At 40.7% G+C, this 12,634-nt stretch overlaps 1 protein-coding gene across 1 annotated transcript in view; it reads right to left on the minus strand.

The window, feature by feature from the left end:
* LOC146318738 (uncharacterized) overlaps positions 1-11,706 on the minus strand; it is a 29,449-nt gene extending 17,743 nt beyond the window's left edge. The window contains exons 1-7 of the mRNA XM_084730854.1: positions 11,536-11,706; positions 8,680-8,819; positions 5,270-5,325; positions 3,924-4,047; positions 1,816-1,872; positions 598-817; positions 219-464 (exon numbers count right to left, since the gene is read on the minus strand). Coding sequence (XP_084586980.1) covers positions 219-464; positions 598-817; positions 1,816-1,872; positions 3,924-4,042 — 642 coding nt within the window. The 5' untranslated portion in view covers positions 4,043-4,047; positions 5,270-5,325; positions 8,680-8,819; positions 11,536-11,706. The remainder of the gene's footprint in view (positions 1-218; positions 465-597; positions 818-1,815; positions 1,873-3,923; positions 4,048-5,269; positions 5,326-8,679; positions 8,820-11,535) is intronic.
* Positions 11,707-12,634: the final 928 nt, after the last annotated feature.

Below are 12,634 nucleotides of genomic sequence, written 5' to 3' on the forward strand. Positions count from 1 at the left end.
CAAATGTTGTCAGACCTTAAGAATAACAATCTGAGCCTGTCAAAAATGATTATGTTGTAGCCATTACAATCCATTTTGCAGCTGCTGGCTTAGTTGATACACTGAACCAATTCCAAAATTTTTGTACCAATTAGTCATTTAGACCTCAAAATATATAAAAATGGGGCCCAGGTTTAAAAATACCAAACCCTTTACCCAGGGTATCAAAGCCGACAAACCTGATCAAGCCCAGAGTCCCTCCTCCTCTTGGCCGGACACTCTTCCCGAGGGGATAAAGGGTGCTGTGGAGGTGGACTGTGCTGGTGGAGTTGGTCTCGCCGCTGGTGGAGGGCTGGCCGCTTCCAGGGTCCTGGTCTGTTGTTTATCATTCTGCCTGGAAAGCTCCTGCGGCAGTCCGAGGGGGCCCATCTCTCTGGTGGGGACTGGAGTTCTCTGTTGTTGCGATGTAGTCGAGGACCCCCATGCTATCAGTCGAAAAGAGAAAAAGGGTAGTTGTACTCAAAAATGTCAAATGATGACACACTTCTAGCTCTAATAACAATATGAACTCATTTGAAAGCAATATTGCTCCAGAAAATGTTGCTCTGCAGGTCTCACCACAGAGCTGCTGACATTGTTGTCCCAGTTTGCGTAGCGATCTCCTGGCCCTGTTAGATAACCGCTGTTGCTGCCAGCTCGGTTGTGGAATGAGCGCGTGGAGCTGTGATGCCAGTTTTGGGCCTCAAACGGTCGCTCTTTACTATCCCAAAGACGCAGAAGCTGTCTGTGCCCCTTAGAGATACTCTTGTCCTGGACATGGTTGACTGCTCTCTCCCCCCTAAGCAAAAGAGCAACTGAACTCAGCAACAAGTATCATGATGCTGATTCAAAACAATGGTGGCACAGAGTGACACAAGAGGGACTTTATACAGCAAGTGAATATTTATATCTGTGGAGTCATGATGTGTTATACTGCTCATGAAGTTGACTCTCCAACTGCTTTAGAAAGCCATACTTCCACGTTCAGTAACAAAAGCATTGCAGTACATAACTTACATATTTACCCTTTTTACCCTTACCTGTGGGGCTATTTATCCATATAGACTATTTTGGTGTGAGTTGCCAAGCTTTGGGAAAATCAGTTGGAAAGATGTTTGCCTTCTTTCAAATATAATGAAATAGACAGCACTTCATGTGTGATGCTCAAAAAATACATCTGATAAACTCAGCAGCAATGTCTCCTTCAAGAAATCTTGACCCGGTTACTCAAAATAATCCACAGACCTTGTTGTGAGCAGTTTCATGTAGGAACTACTTTCTTTATACTGAACTGCACCTCCATGGCTACTCATGGACACAAGGTTCATGTTTCTGACAGTGCGGGATATAAACATTAATGGGGTCCTTCTTTGCTGAGCTGTAACCTCTCATCCATGAGTAGGTGCACACTTTCTTCTGCACAGTGATACAGCTGGAGGGTGAAAAAGAAGATCCTACATGAAACTGCTAACAACGAGGTTTGTGGATTATCTTGGGTACCCGTGTCATGATTTCTACAAGAGTGACAATGCGGTTGAGTTGTATTTTTTGGCACATTAAGCACCACAACATGAGTCCAATCTAGTTGCGTTGTATTTGAGAGAAGGCAGACATCTCTATGGACAATATCTCCAACATGTGGCATCTCACACCAAAACAATGTAGTTGGACAAATACAGGTAAAAGGAAATTTGCCAAATTTTGGGGTTAACTGTCCCTTAAGAAAGATTACCTACGCATTAAGATGCAAAACTGCACAATACAGTACATGACCAACGTTTCTACTTATTTACTCACCTATTATAAAGACAACTTGATTGTTGATGATGTGATTGATTGCGCCCTTCTTGGCATCTGTTGTAACAAAAAAAAACATAAAGAAAATCTACAGTGTCTCATGGTCATAACACAGCAGAGAGTTGAAAAAATAAAGGTCATGTGGGAATATAACACATCTAGGGAGGTTTCAATCTTGTTGCTAGTGGCTAGAAGTCAGGGTGACGCCAAATGTGCTTGTTTTCCTTGACTGCTAACTTAACAGCCATCAGTTCCTCTTTTCAAGTGTTTGCTTTGTATGTGTGCTCTTTCTTTGAATTAATTCAAAAGGTCCTTACTGATGATTGCTAATTTTCATGTCAACCAAAAAAATTAGATGTTACTTCAGGGCCAGTTCTTTTTAGTGACTTCTTTTTAATGTCTTAAAAGGAAAAAACATCCACTTTTGCAGCAATAAATGCCTTTGACCTCACTGAACATAAAGTACATTTGCACATCTTGTTCACAAAGCACTTCTGATTAAAGGGTCACTTAACCCCATGCAGAGCATATTGATATTTGTTCATTTTCTGCAACATCAAATAAAAAACATGCATATTGATGTCTTTATTTTGACCTTGAAAGGAAAATTGTGCAGCTTTTTCTCAGCTGGATCACATTTGCATATAACTTACTAACCTACACTGCCGTATGTTGCTTTGTGCAAAACCAGCTTGATGTTATGTGCTTTTTAGTGTTCAAAATTTAGTGTAGGGCTGCATAATTAGTTGAAATCGCTATATGGCCAAGTACAATATCCAAATCAGAGCAGAAGTTTTTTGATAAATGTATAATTTGAGACAAAACAGCACTATAATGAAGTACTATAGAGCTGCAGAGACACCTTGGCCTGCAAATCTTGTTCTCCAGATGTAAGAAAACATGCTTGTTTAACAAAAAACACAAAAAATGTCACATTGTCATGAATCTAATAGTTTTTTCAGTGAAACTGAAATTAATTGAATTGTGATGCAAAAATGATAATTGCCAAAAATCATATATCATTTTGCAATTGCAATATCTGTCAAAACTGCAATATGATTTTTTTAATCATATCATGCAACTCTACTTCAGTGTTTTATCTCTGTGGGAGTCACACCTCTTTCAGAATATCTATTATTGCTGAAACCACAACCAGACAGCTACAGATACAATCATATTCATTAGAGCCAGCCTGAACTGCTGCAGCTGAATGCTTAGACTGTGGTCTCTCTCAGCTGCAGCTGAAGAAGTTATAGTTTCATTCATTGCTTGTTTTTAAACTGCAGATGGGCTTGTGCTAACAGCTGCAGCTGAAGTAAGAGCTTTTCATGAATATGCTCATCACAGTTTCTGTTAATCAGCCAGTCCCTTAAAGTGGTGCTTATCTTGAATCAACCCAGACAACAAAGGCTGGAGTCCCACCTGCTGGAATGACCTTTGTAGGGGAAGTTCAAGCCTCAAGTTATTCCACTATCCACTCCCACTGACTTTAAATTCTTTTCAGGAAGTTCCCCCCTCCAAACTATCTAGGTATGCATTGCATTTTTATTGTATCTGCTTTCTTAACTGTTAGAGCTAACATTGCTCCCTTTGGTTGCAATAAAGGTTACTGAGGTCTTATAAGTCAGATTCCCAAACTTTTTCATGTCTAGGACACCCACAGTTGAAGCACGTTAGACTACAGAGCCCCAATTTCAGAGGATTTTGCCTTAAGGGATCTCTTCTAATTAATTTTTAAAAATTTCAAGTCTTCAGAGTCAATCAATGCATCACTATAAATTACAATAAATCAAAGCAGCGAACCCGATTTCTTCTCTTGTTATTCCATATTAAAATGTCCTATTCCTCCTTAAGCTGGAGACCTACTTCAGCCCACTTAAAGCACCCCTGCTGGTCCCCAGACCCTACTTTCAAAACCACTGGTATAAGAAGGCTTGATTTGTGTTCACATCTTAGCATCACACTGCATGACCATATTAGAAATGATGAAAAAATTACACCACAGCACAGTAAATATGTAAGAGGCTACAGTACATCCACTTCATCTGAAATTATATGTGTGTTCCACTGTGGAAACAGTAAGTGTGTATGAGGGTGCTGCTGCTGACCTCTGTGTGTGGCTCCAGGGACGACCGTTTACAGGAGCCCATTGTCCTCTGTTAGCTCCTCCAGCTGGATAGGAGTCCCATGTGTTGCGGCCAGAGTACAGCTCTGCTGGGTGATACATGCAGCCTGAAACACACAGATGTGCGTGGTGTTTGGTGTTCAGATTCTGAATAAATACAAAATATATATATTGACTAAAAGACAACTGATTACATGTAATGCAGTACCGAAGCGCTGCCACTATCAACCAATCAGATCTTAACTTGCAATGACATGCAATGACACTGTCCACCACTTTGCACTGTACAATCAATTTAATTTGTGAGAAATTATTACACTTGTAAGAATTACAAGCATGACACAAATTAAGAGAGGGTTTAGTTCCTTGATGCTTATTCACAGTGATTAATTATTTCAAAATGGCCTACAGGTAGGGCTCTGTAATCAAGTAAAGAAAAATCAAGTAAAGGAAAATCCAACAGCAGGTGAAAATATTATCAAAGCACATTTCTGCATCTTTATCATTCTACTTTCTGTGACATTTGCAATAACTGCTGAGCTTTGTTTTCACACACAATATTGTTGACAATGACCTATATCTCCATGTACTTCCTTAATTGCAGTACAACTTGGTAAAACTGTAGTTTGTTTACAAAGACTAAATATTTCAGGTTGTGCCCTTATTCTGAAAAATACAATTTCTACTTAGCTGTTTACATGGCTAATGAAAATGAATATTCCACTAACATTTCATTTACATGCAGCCATGCATATTCAGATTATAGAAAAGTAGAACGACTGGAGCCGCTCAGGACTTGTTCCACCATGCAAACACAGCTTCACTATTTCATTTGTGTTGTGATATTTGTGCACATTCAAAAACCTGTTGATATCTGTGTCTTTTATGATGTAGATGTATGATGTAGTAAGTGAGTGTCTCCTTGTGACCAGAAATGTGGGCTTTTCTTTTGTGCATGCATCTGTAGACCAGCCTTGCAAACTGCTGAAAACACCCAAAAACGTTTATTCTAATCCACTGTGCACATGACCAAAGACTGCTCCTAAAATCTGATTAATATCTGTATGTCCCACATGTCCCACAAGTCAGAATAAGACCCAATTCAGAATATCCAAACAGAATATGCTGTTTACATGGCTCATATCAAATTCAGAATACTGTCAAATTCTAAATAATAGTGGAAAATTAGTGTGCATATAAACATAGTCAATGTAAGAAGTAATACTGTGATACTATAAAGTGCTACAGTGGTGAACATACAGCATGTTTGCATGTAAACAGCCACACACACACAAAGTACAGAGACAGAAACAAGTGTTGTGTGGTTACCAGTCTTGGTCTGTGTTTGGGAGGCCCTCCACTTCACACCTGAGAGCAAAAACAGCCTGTGGACAAGACACATAGATGAGAGATACAATCCATACATGACAGGAGAGACATGTATTTCTGTACCATATGTGCACAGTAATTGCGTTTGTTCTGGCTAAATACCAAATAAGCTTTTTATCCTTCTGGGTCTGTAAAGTGTCATTTTGTGTATCTCTAACAGATTTGATTTCATCCTGCTGTATTTTCTGCTGCACTGTATCTATTGAGCAGTCATATCATCAGTCAGCCAGAGCTGCATTGTGCATTCAGCCCCTCTCTAATCACCAGTACCCAGCAGTCACCACAGCCAGTGGCTGTCCAATGAAGGCACTAAGACGAAGGACCGTGGAAACCTCGCTTTAAGAACAAAGAACAGCAGAAAAAATAAATAAATGGGTGGGATTCTGTTGTACTTTTCTCACTATAACTAGTTACTGACTGACTGGTGACTGTCTCAAATCAACAGCACCCATCTTCCATCCAATCGATCAGCTGCTAATTCAGTCATCTATGGTACAGGTAGTACACAGTAGAGCTGAAATGACTAGTCAATTAATTGATTAGATGATTCAAAGAAATAGTTTCAGTCAATTTTCAAGCAAAATGTCAAACATTATGACAAGCATTTTTCATATTTCTTTAACATTTTCTAGACTAAATAATTCATTGATTAATTGTGAAAATAATCAGCAGATTAATCGATAATGAAAATAATCATTAGTTGCAGTCCTAAGGCACAGTGACCTCTATAGCTGCCCACTGAGTACTAAACCACTAAACCATGTCAGTTATTAGACTGGATGTGTATTTTCACTTTCACTTACTGTCTGATCAGAGTTTCTAATCCTTAGCCTCTTTTGTCCCTCTGTTTTATTTTTTATCAATATGCTACCCTTTCACTAAAATATAATTGTTGTACACAGTCCTTCCTTCTATCACAGACAGGAGGACTCTTATTGCCTCTATTGCTGTTGCCAAACACTTCAACACTCAGTATATTGTGCGGAAGTGAACCAACCTCATAAAGATAAACTTTGCGTGCTGAAGCGAGTGTTGCTCTATTTGAGACTGCACCTCCACATACGTTCATTTCCCACAGCTATTTATAAATAGCATGAGCAACTGCTGCGCAGAATTTTACCACTTCCCTCGTGCTACACGTTTGTTTCATACACGTTTGTTTGTAGTGAGACAGTTGCAGCTGAGCTGTAATAACCTTTCTGTGAGTGCTGAATGAGCTAAGTGAGCCACCTCTTCAAGAGTCCATTTCCAACCAGTTGCTAGAGCAACTGAAGCCAGACGGTTCTCTGCTGTGGCTTCAGGCTTTTTAGAGTCAACTGCATTTAGATTTATTTTTAGAGTAGAAGGAAGACACAAAGGCCTTCATCTACTGTACAATGCTACACTGATAACTTACAGTGTAGCAAGAGTGCATATCTTTATTCTAACATGCAGCTCTGTATGCCATCAACGACACAGCATGTCTGGGTTATATCCACTCTAATCCTCATATCACCTCCTGTTCCACTAAAATCTGCTGTTTGAGAGACCAGCGATTCTCTGCTAAAGCTGAAATAACCTCTTCATCAGCTGCTTTAAGGCTTTCTTTGCCTGGGATCTTGGTTGTAGGACTAATTATGTTAATGTCCTAACATTCAACTATAATAAAGAAGTTCACTGTGTGCTTTATTCATGCCAAAAACTTGCCAACCAAACTGTCTTTCACGGTTTGCGCTGTGCTGCAACAGTTTTAGAGACAGTGTTACAGTTTTTCTTTCTTTGACTTGACACCTTGCTGTGCTTTTAACCCTGAGCTTGCTAGTGCTGTATTAGAGCACCACCACACAGCCAGCAGATAGACCATCTGCTGTAGACCCTCCCTGTTGAACACTGGAACATGCTCACAGCGTTGTAAGGGGAGCCGTCAGTCAGCAGCAGCTTAAATTTGACTCTACACAACAATGGCTCTGTGCTTCCAATATTAAACCCATCTGTGCATGGTTAATTCCAAACATCTGGAATTGAGCTCCAAGGCCAAATGATGTCATGTGCAACAGGGGTTAAGTTGCTGTTGGGGTAAATGCTCTGCTTCATAGTAAGATAACTTAAAGAGAAGAATGTGGAATGCAAACAGTATGATATAGGAGTGTATCTTAACACATTACACTTCTGCTCCTGACTTGCATATGCAAATATCTGCACACAAATAAAACTTAACATATAATATTTGCAACTTGTTATGCTGGTGTGTGTTTAGTTGATCTGTCTACTTGTATGTTTAAGGGATGGTTGGGATTATTTGATGCAGGGTCAGTGTATTAGCAACAGTACAGGCCAGCAGACACTCTCCCAGTTTGGAGAAGCAGAGAGGTGCACAAGCAAGGAAGCTAAGCGATGAACTGCTATGTTCGGGTCAGCAACAAAAGGTATTTTAGACACTTTAAAAAGATCCACCTAAAAAAAATCTATATCACTTTAAGTGTATGCCATATTTAGAATATTTTCACCACTTGACTTTATTTTTTCTGATGGATAATCATTGTTATATAAGCCAAATATCACTCTGAACCAACCAAACTCCATAGGGGAAATCACTTATTTATCTCACAGAAAATGAGATTTGCTGGTCGACCACTACCTCTATCTGTTTGTGTTATAGTGTTATATTGGTGTTTAAGAAGAATACCTAAGAGCCACCAAAGTCCCATTGTAACTCTAACAAATTAACACATCTAGGCAGCAGTGGACCAGGATCTCACATGTTCTGTGATTTAAAATGAGTGATTTTGCCTACAGGGTTTGGTTGGTTTGGACAGCATGATATTTGGGTCAAATAACAATGGTTTCCCATCAGAAAAGCTACCTGATGGCATACATAGCAGCACGTAAACTTAAACTAATATTAATATTTTTTGGTGGACCTTTTTAAGTAACTAACATACCTTTTGTTGCTGAACCCATCCAGAGAAGTTCACTGCTTAGCATCTGTGCTGGTGCACCTGTTTCTCAGCATCTACTGTAGGTAATACACTGACAGCTGATAAGGACTGATAAGTATATATCATACCACTCTACATCAAACAATCTGAACTATCCCTTTAAACATGCTGTCTGCACCCCTCAGTCTGCTTCCTCCCTCCCCCTTGTCACCAAGGAAACCCTGGTCATGTCTCTGTCACCACAGGGGGACAGCCATGAATGCATCCATCCATCCCCATTTGGCTGTCTAACCTTTTACAATTTCACCACACCAATCTTGTTGGCCAAGTGTAAATTGGAGACATTTATCTGAAACTTAATCGTGTGTGTGTGTGTGTGTGTGTGTGTGTGTGTGTGTGTGTGTGTGTGTACATCTCTGTCACCAATCTTACCTTTCAATGAGTACTGAGAGAACAGGGGGAGACAGATTCTGGTCTAAATTTGATGATGCGACCAGTCAGGAATAGCAAGACAGCAGACCAGTGCAGTCTCGGATCCCTTTAAATAGACACGCTCATCCTCCGCTCACTCACTGGCAAACACACACACACACACATACATACACACACACACACACACACACACACACACACACACACATAGTAGAGAGAGTGAGGAAATACCACAGTCAGTTGGTGCACAGATGTACAAGACAGGAAGGTTTTATTGTTTCAAATCAAGGGCAGTATCTCTCCTCCATCCCTCAGGTATTGCTGCCATCCCTCTTCCTTTCTATTCTTGTCTCTCATTTCCTACAACACATGCTTTCACACACATTTGCACTGTTGCAAAGCTGACCCCTTCCAGACAAAGAAAGAGAATGAAACGAGTTGAACGAAAAGAGAGGAGAGGAAGGATGGGCCAGTAACCTTTGACAGGCTGGTAAAGCTTTCTATCCTCTTCGTGGCCCTGCCCCATTACCTTTGCTATCCTCACTACTTGTTTCAACAAGGGTTCTTTTCTTTCTTGATACCCAATATCCCAGCCTCTTCCTTTCTCTTTCAGGCTATGTGTATGGCTCTGCCTATGCCTCACCCTCCCTTTTCTCTGCACGCTGTGTCCTTGTATCCCTGGCAACCGATGATATCATTTAGTCCAGAGCTGGGAGCAAGGCCTCAAGCAAGGAGGGGAGTGTTTGCGTGTGTGTGTGATTTTGACATGGAGAAAGGGGGGGGGGTGGGGGGGTGATGTAGAGAGCCTATAGGATTTGATGTATCTTCTTTTCTCTGTTCTCAGATGTGTGCAATCTTTGTGCACCCGCTCTGTCAGCTGAATAAAGAATGTTCACTAGAGGTGCACAGAGAAGTCATTATTTGTATCTGTTCAACCAACAATATTATCAGTCCAGAAGTCATGATAAATCATTAATGTATTATATTTTCTAACCTAATATTAACTGGCAATGCAATTGTTGTGCCTTCAAAGCATCAAAGTGGTTTGATATTAGTATATAATTAATTATGAAACATATTTCCCCATCCTCGAACTGTACTTTTCACCTAAGTTTTATGAACTATCTGAAGCCCACTGCTGCTTCTCCTTCAGTTTTGCATTGGAAATAGAAACTCTGTAGACATATAAAAAACATTCTTCAGTTGAATAATCTTGGTGCACTAAATAATTGATTGCTTAAGGTAGATGCAACCTTTTATAAGTCTGACAAGGTAATCATGCAGCTGACTTTTTGTAGACTTTGGATAGAAGAAATACCTGTTTCCATTGCATATTTTGTGCTTTCTGGGCTAACGTATTCAGATTTGAGTGCATCCACATAACACACACCAATCTGTGTCCTCATTTGGACAAATCAACAGTCTGTCACATTGTTCACACTATCTGGAGCTGCTCTCTAGCTCCTAAGAAGCACTGCAGATGTTCATCTCTTGCTGGGATCTTTATGTGTGTGTAAGTAGTAAGGATACTGATCCTATACCATAAAAGGAAGGATGGGCTGCAACAGACCAGGCCTGTCTCTGGTTATAGCTAACACAGGGAGCAGACACATGAAGAGAACAGATGGAAGGGAAGTGAGAAGCGACAATGTACAGACAGACCCTGAACGCATGCACAAGCATGATTTTTACTGGATTCAGGCCTGAAATAGCGCCGTGATCACAGAGAAAGTACGTACAGTATGAGGCGAATATCAATCACATTTCTAAAAATAACATCCCTGCAGCCCCGCTTCCCTCTTGCTCTATCCCCCTTCTCCCTCTCTGTGATAGCAGCTTCTCCCGGTGTATGCTCCATAAAGCACAGCCCTCTGAGGGGTACTGGAATGTACCAAGGCAAGGTCAAGAACAAGAAAGAGGGGTGTCTTTTGCAAACAATACAAAATGTACAGCTTTTTGTGAACAAAGACAATGAAGCTGGTTAACAGGTTCGAAGAAGGCGCTGGAAGCACGTGTGTGTGAGTGTGTGTGTATGTGTGTCAGACAGCTGGCTTGTGTGAGGAATGGGTAACCTAGAATTGCACGTCCAGGTGATTACCTAAGCTGGCAATCATATCAACTGGAAGCATACACTGAATACATGGTGTACGTTTGTGACAGTAACCATAGACACCTTTTGTTTGTTTGTTTGTTGTATTTTAACTTAAAAATGTGCATCTGAGACGAATATTTGAGCCAACGGTTTTATAAAAACAACACAACAAAGCCAAAAGGTGTCAGTGTGAGATGTGCTCAACAGACGGAGCTGAACTTTCAGTGAGGCCAAGTGTGTGTGTGTGACACAGTTTGGACACTGAATTAAATAGAGATTAATAATCACACCAGGTCACACTGTAGCTTCCTACTACTGTACACCTCCCACAAACACACACACATTCACAGACTCAAAGACAGGTTGATATTCAACAGTTAAACGCTCTACAGAGCTCAGATGTGACCACAACACAAGTGTAACCGCAGCAGCTCCCCTTCACTACATTCATCATTTCACATCTCTGCTCCTGCACTGTCTCTGCACGTGAGCAGTGCATGTGTGTGTGTGTTTCTGTGTGTGTGTGTTTCCCTGTGTATGTGTGTGGGCTTCATGCATGAACGTGCAGCACAGTCTGCAGACACACACACTGCAGTATGTTCAGCCAAGACAGACTGTTCAGAACAATGACACACAGAAAATCAACAAATGTAGACAAATAGAAAGACAAACACTCACACTTCTTCTTCCACAGTGCACAATGCATGGAGCACATTTACATTCAGCCAATAAGCAAATAGCACATCAAGCTGCTCCCCCTTTACCTCTTTCTTTTCTTGCCTTTGCTTCTCTTTGGTCCACTCTGCTCCCCCTCTGCTCCCCTTTTCCTCTCTTTCACTCCTCACCACCTTGTCTCACCCGATCCTCTCTCCTCTTGTCTCCTTTCTTCCCCTCTCCTCCTCTTCCTGTTTCCACTCCACTCTCTGATGCTGGGGCTCTCACAGCAGACCGATCCATGCACAGCGACCGGTGAGGCGGACCCTGCTAACTGCCAATCACAAGACGAGAGCCAATGAGAGGGAAGAATATCTTATCTGTCACATTTTGCAGAGAACTAGAGGAGGCAGGAGGAGGGGAAAAACAGCAGACAGAGGCATGGAGGGGCTCTTTATTTCCCTCTTCCTCTGTGTGTGTGTGTATATACAATGTGTGTGTGAGAGAGAGAGTAAGTGAGAGTTGGAACATGGCCAGTACAGTAGAAGAGATATTTTAAATCCCTACACAGCTGTAAAAGAATCTTCTCGAGCTCACACAGACATTTTTTCTCCCAAAACTACCACAAATGGTTGACACTTATTTTAATGCAACATTCATTGTATACTTATATGTGCAAAAAGATGCATACACATCTCATACACATTATCATGCTACCAACATTTTTACAAAATAAGATATATAATGACTTAAAGTGGGAAAAGGTCACACAATCACAATACACATCACAGTATTGGTATGAACAATGCACAAGTTTCTGTGGCTCTTGGTGGAGCTGAATGCCGAGGTGTAGAGCTGCAACAATTAATCGATTATTGAAGTATTCACCAACTATTTTAATGATTGATTACTCAGATTAGTATCAGTATTTCATTTTCATCAATATGAATATTTTCTGGTTTCTTTAGTCCTCTGTGACAGTAAACTGAATATCATTGAATTGTGGACAAAAGATCATTTTTCACTCAGTTTCTGACATTTAACAGACAAAACAACTAATTGATTAATCAAGAAAATAACTGACATTTAAAATGATCATTAGTTGCAGCCCTGCCCAGGTGTCTTTTTGGATGAAATGGGAAGTGAGGCAGAGTGAAATGGTGACAGAAGGGCTGCCAGTGTTGGCTGAGCTCAAATGTCAAGTGACAG

Source organism: Lutjanus erythropterus, chromosome 11, assembly GCF_056507025.1.
Source record: "Lutjanus erythropterus isolate fLutEry1 chromosome 11, fLutEry1.hap2, whole genome shotgun sequence".
NCBI classification, from domain to species: domain Eukaryota; kingdom Metazoa; phylum Chordata; class Actinopteri; order Lutjaniformes; family Lutjanidae; genus Lutjanus; species Lutjanus erythropterus.